The sequence below is a fragment of the Camellia sinensis genome, chromosome 8, assembly GCF_055761805.1.
Source record: "Camellia sinensis isolate YWXY chromosome 8, ASM5576180v1, whole genome shotgun sequence".
Classification (NCBI taxonomy): Eukaryota; Viridiplantae; Streptophyta; class Magnoliopsida; order Ericales; family Theaceae; genus Camellia; species Camellia sinensis.
Window position 1 is genome coordinate 22,036,438 of NC_138968.1, and position 6,061 is coordinate 22,042,498.

Here is a 6,061-nt window from a genome sequence, read left to right on the forward strand (position 1 = left end):
TTTAGGCCTTTTTTTAAGAATATGAAAAAAATAATAATAATAATAATTTATTAATTTATTAACTTATTTAAATTACATTATCTCTTTATTTTTTAATATAATTTAAAAAAATTAATAAACAAACTTTTTCCCTACTTTCTAAAAAAAAGCCTTATTATTAATGTGAAACCTACGATTTGACATGGGTGCCAAATATTTTCTTGCACCAACCAAACCAATAACCCAAAAAACCAATGATAATGTGCAAGTAATCAAATCAAATGCCACCACATAAAGTGAATGCCTAACAATATAATAAAATTTTCCCAATAACCAAACATTACTTTTTTTATTTCTTTGTTTGGTTGCCATTTCATTTTCATTTAAATTTTTTTTTCATAAATATCTCAAAAACAATATTACAATTAATGTTTTCAAGAGAAAAAGTGAGAGAAAGATGGGGAGAGAGAGATAATTAATTAACGCCAAGCAGATGCGACAGTGAGTGTGCGTCCCATCCAACCAAACCAAACCCCTCCGTTTTCTTCTTTCACGGTAAAACCCGGATTGCCACGTGTCCCCGAGTTAACCCGAGCTAACAGCGAGTCCGCCACGTGTTGACTCAGCGGCTTGGGCTCGAACCCGGCCATTCCCATTCGGGCCCGCCACTTCCCAAACACCTCGCATCTTTCAACGCGGTCCCTCCCTTCACACGCAACCGAGTTCGCCATTTTCCGACTCAGTCCCTCCTCGATTCTGACTCGTTCCGAGGTCTCCCTACTCACCGTCGCGTCCACCGAGTCAAACAGAGCGCTATAGTACCCACAAACCTCCGTCACCCTCGCCACAAACGGCGCCGTATTTGAGTTCATTTCCTGCTCCACCACCGTCACCACCGCCGGAAACAGCCCCTTCACGCGGCGGAGCAACTCGTCACGGAGGTTCTCCGTGGTCACGCTCTCATCGGGTAATTTGTAAAGCCGAAAAGCTAAATTCACAGCCAAAACTTCATTGCTTTCCACGCCCAATGTTTCTAAGCTCAGATCAGTGATTTTGAGAGACAAGACATTGAAATTCAAGCAAACTCCGACTTTGTTAGCCAAAGCTATCAATCCATCTCCGACGCTTCTCAACCTCTCTTCTTCTTCGCCGCCGCCGTAAAAATCTGCAAACGTTGTGATCTTCAAAAACGGCGGCGTGCTGGTTTTTTTTGACAGCGCGTGAATCAAATGTATGTACTGGTCTCCTTGTCCGATCTCGAAATCGACGACGTGAAGCTTTTTTTCTGCGTTTGTTGTCGCTTCGAGGATTGCGAGGTTCGCCGCCATGAAACCCAGCTTGAAACACGGCGAGGCTTCGTATAACAACTGGGTTGAGGACGCGTGTTCTTTACTGTAAAGCTCCGAGACTGGTGGTGAGTACTGTAATGGGTTCAATTTCGATCGCAGAGCGAACAACATGTACGCCGACAATCTCTGCTCCGAATTTCCTCTCACGTTCGCGACTTGGTTCAGTCGGCTTAGAATCTCCGACGCAGCCTCTGTTTTTCCTTCGGAGATCGCAGATGCGACCTCGATTACGGTCTGTTTCGGACAAATAGGCGGCGCCGAAACCGAAGCCGAAGACGACGATGAAGTCGGAGAAGGCGAAATCAGGCTCTGAATGGTTTCAGACCACGCGCTGTTTGTTATTACAGACACAGTGTCGGCTTCGTCGTCGTCGTTGTCGTCTAAGAGCTGTTTTTCGAGCTCTTGAAGGCGATTCATCATCGTTTTCTCCGATTGTTCTTGCTTTATGAATCGATTGGGTAACAAACTAGGAGGAATGATGGGTTGGGGTCGGAGTTGTTGAAGAATTGAAGAAATTGAGGAAACATTTGGGGAAATTGAGGCTGAGAAATCTACCGGGGAGAGGGGAGAGATCGGAGAGGCATGTTGGTAAGTACGAGGCTTCACGTTTCGGAGATAAAGCCCCAATTGTTGTTGTTGTTGTTGATGGGATTGGAACTCGGCCAGTGATCGTTTGCCGATCAATTCGTGTCGGCGATGAAGGATCTGAGAAGCCGAGGAAATTGGGTACGAACCTTGTGGATTGTTCATACCCATAGATCTTCCGGTGTACCCATTTGCTGTGTAGAAGTCCGGAGATCCGCCGGAGAACCCAGACATTTTTTCCGGCGAAGGGTTTCTAAGCGAATAACAAAAAATTAAAACAAGCAAAAAAAAGCTATAACAAGCTTTGATTTTTGCGCCAACAACCCATTACAGAACAAGAGTTTTAGAGAGAGAGAGAGAGAGAGAGAGAGAGAGTTGCAACTGGCTATATTGCTCTGTTGCGCTCTGGTTTTGTGGCTTTGGTTTCGTGCGTTATGTTTTTGGGTATTTGAGATAGAAAAGATGTGATGTTGTTGTAGTGGGTTTAGATCTACGTACGCATTGATCTCTCCACCGTTTGATTCTCCGAAATTTGGTCCACTGATAGAGAAAGTGTGGTGGTTCGCTACGTTACACGTACTCCTTGGAACATATCTTTGATAAACTCTTTCGAGTTAGGAATGTAGCTCTCTCCACTCCTAATCTACGCGCCTATTCAACAACCTGAGTACCCATCAATTATTTTAAAAGTTCACATTTTTTAATATATCTTACTATCATATTACCGGTACTATGGACGAGAATAAATAAATAATAAAAAATTAATTTTTATATTAAAATAATAATATAAATTTATTTAAATTAGTGAAAATCCACGTTTATATAAAATAATATAAATAATTAGATTTTTTATATAAATTATAAAAATAAAAATATTGAAAGCTATAAATTAAGTTTTATAATTTTATTATAATTTATGTATTAATTTTTAATTTGTCACAATTTCAATCATATAACTTTCAACTCCCTTATTAGAGTAATAAATTTGGGTGAGTTAAGCTTAAGTCAAACTTGTAAATTTTTAAATATCGGATAACATAATTTTTAATTCAGTGAGAATTTAAGTAAAATTTAAAAATATAAATAAATTTGAATAGATTTGGACAGAGATACCAATTAACCTGAGCAATTTAAACAAAATTGTATATATAAATATATAAAATTATTTTCTAATTTAATTTTTAACAATAAAAAAGATTAATTAAAAATTTAATATTAATGAATAAAAACAAATACACTTTTTAAAAAAGGATCATCGAATAAATTGATATTAAAAAAAACTAAATTTTATAATGACATAAAATAATTTAAATATGATTTTTCAAAACTTATTTTTAATTGAAAATTACAATAAAATATTTAAATATAATAAAATTAAATTTCTTACAAAATAAAAGTATCTGAATAAAAAAAAACGTAAGAAGAAAATTTAAAATGATATTTTCATCCGATTTGAAAATAATTCTAGATGACCAATAAATTATCACCAATAACCCTCATTTTTTTAAAATAAAAAAAAAATTATTTCACAAACCATCACTTTTATTATAAAATAACATTTATTTCTATTTGTTTTAGCGAAAGTCACTTTTTAGCAATTTGAGCCAAATTTTTTTTTATTTTAGTTTGTTTAATTGACAATTGAGGTTATAAAAAACAAAATTAACAGAATCAACCATATTTGTAAGTGCTAAAAAAGTCTAGATGAATAATAAGAAAAATGTTTGAAATCCAACAAAAAAACCCCACAATTATAGCCACAATGATTTGGTGTCTTATATGTCAACTCTTGATTTGCTATACACTCAATGACATGGGACCCAACTTCCTTACCACATCATGTGAAATTGTAGGTATGTAGCATTACTAAAACAATAAATTATCACCTGTAACTTTAATTTTCTTTTTTTATTGTGTAAAAAATATAAATTTCACCAACTATCACTTTTAATAGAAAAAAAAAATATTTATTGCTATTTGATTTTAGCAAGTCACTTCTTAACTATTTAAGCCAAAAAAAATTATTTTTTTATTTTAATTTGTTTAATTGACAATTGAGATAAAACAAACAAAAAAAAATTAATAGAATCCATTATGTTTGGCAATTGTTAAAAAAGTCATTTATTTTCTTAATTTTTTTTGTCTTTTGTTAAAATAAAATATTTGTATTAAAAAAATTTATTGTTTAAGTCCTTGTAGTTTAGAAGGATATAAAAAAAAATTATAAAATTTAAAACAAAAAATGAAAAAAAATAAAAGTATTCTTTTAATAGCGATTAACAATTTGAATGCGTGTATTTAATAACATATTATGTTTAGACCAATAATATTATAACACATCATTATGACACATGTGAATATTGATCTCACTCTAATTATAATAACATAATTTTAAAAATAATTTAAATTTAAAATTTTATTTTATAATTTAATAAAACGATGCATAAATTAAGGAATTAATATTAATTTTATTCTGATAACATAATTTAAGGAAAAATCTAAATTTAAAATTTTATTTTCAGAAAATAAAATTAATTTATAGACCAATCATATTCATTTTAACAAAAATTAAACAAAATCAAAAAAATAAAATAAAATAAAAATAATTGCAACTTTCAGCTTTAATAAAAGGACAATGTTTTACAATTATAATAGTATATAAATTTTGTATGAGAGTTTGAACCTCTCATAATATATCTTTTTAAAAGCATTTTTTTGTAAAATATATAAATATATAAATATTCTCAACGTCACTTTTATTGCTCCTTAATATAAAAATTATAAACTATTTATGATAAGTTTAAATTTGTATTTAAAACTTATAAATCATGAGAATCATTATAATTTTAAATTTATATTGTGTCAATTTTAAATTTAAATCAATAGATTACTTTCCCCATTTGAAAGTCATAAATCAAGAGATATTAATTTTAATTTTTACTTTTTGCTTGAATAAGAGTTAGCCAATAGAATTTTTTTTTTCAATTTCTAAAAATCAAAAATTATGAAATTAGATTGGAAACTTGGAGCTCTTAGAGGCCTTATGGGTTAAAAACCCCCCTCTTGCTTATATAATATATAGATTATGTAGTAAAAATAATTTATAATTAATTATATTTTATTTATTTTTATCAGAGCTACACATATATAAGAGAAGATTTTTATTCTGATGTTATTAATTATATGTTCTAAATTTTTAATAAAAAAATTGCATTTCATAATTTAATTGGTAAAAATTAAAGAATAAATTACAAAAATTATTTTTACTATAAAATATAGGGTGAAGCACCAATAAATCTTAAAATGTGATATTGTGAACTGTTTAGTTCCTCCTTTTTTTCTTATGAACCCTATGGTCCCATTAAAGTGCAAATTATACAAAAGGATAGTCATTTATACGTTTGAGTTTATTTTTTGATAGATAAAAGTGGATTTTTCTAAATGTGAAATTGCACATTTAAGCAATCCGCACTATAAATGTTTTGGATTTTCTTCTTTTTGGAACTAATCTCACAATACAAATAAGAACGTAATACACCAATATAATACTTCAAAAACGAAACACTCTAATAAAATATACTAAAAACCTCCATAGTGTATTTTTTTCAAACATAATAATGTAACACTCTAAACTTTTCCGAAACATAACACTCTAATGTAGCACACAAAAAATTTCTTAGTGTACTTTTTCCAAACATAACACTCCAATCAATATAATCCCAAATGTAACACTCTAATATAATACATAAAAAAACTATTTAGTATACTTTTTCTAAACGTAACACTTATAGTTTGAAATTATACATTTACCCAAAGTTTACTATGGAATTCTTATATTCCTTTTGAAATGGTTTGAAAAATCTCACACCTTTTGGAATGGTTTGAAGAATCTCACACTTTTTTAGAATGGTTTGAAAAATCTCACATACTTTTTGTGGAATGTTATATTGGAATATTGCATTTTGAAAAAAGTATACTAAGAAATTTTTTTATGTGTTATATTGGAGTGTTACATTAAAGAGTTTTTTAGAATGTTACATTAGAGTGTGTTAGGATTTTGTAATTGGCAATTTCGTTTGACAAAACTCATTTAAGTTGTAATTTGATTCACTCTTTTGTTTCAGCGAGGCTATGAGTGTTTATAAGCA

General features: G+C 30.5%; 1 protein-coding gene across 1 annotated transcript; it reads right to left on the minus strand.

The window, feature by feature from the left end:
- Window positions 1–300: 300 nt before the first annotated feature.
- SCL8 (SCARECROW-like 8) lies at window positions 301–2,570 on the minus strand. Its single transcript, XM_028268864.2, has one exon. The coding sequence runs from the start codon at window positions 2,145–2,147 to the stop codon at window positions 459–461; it is 1,689 nt and encodes a 562-aa protein (XP_028124665.2). The 5' UTR covers window positions 2,148–2,570; the 3' UTR covers window positions 301–458.
- Between the last annotated feature and the right edge of the window lie 3,491 nt (window positions 2,571–6,061).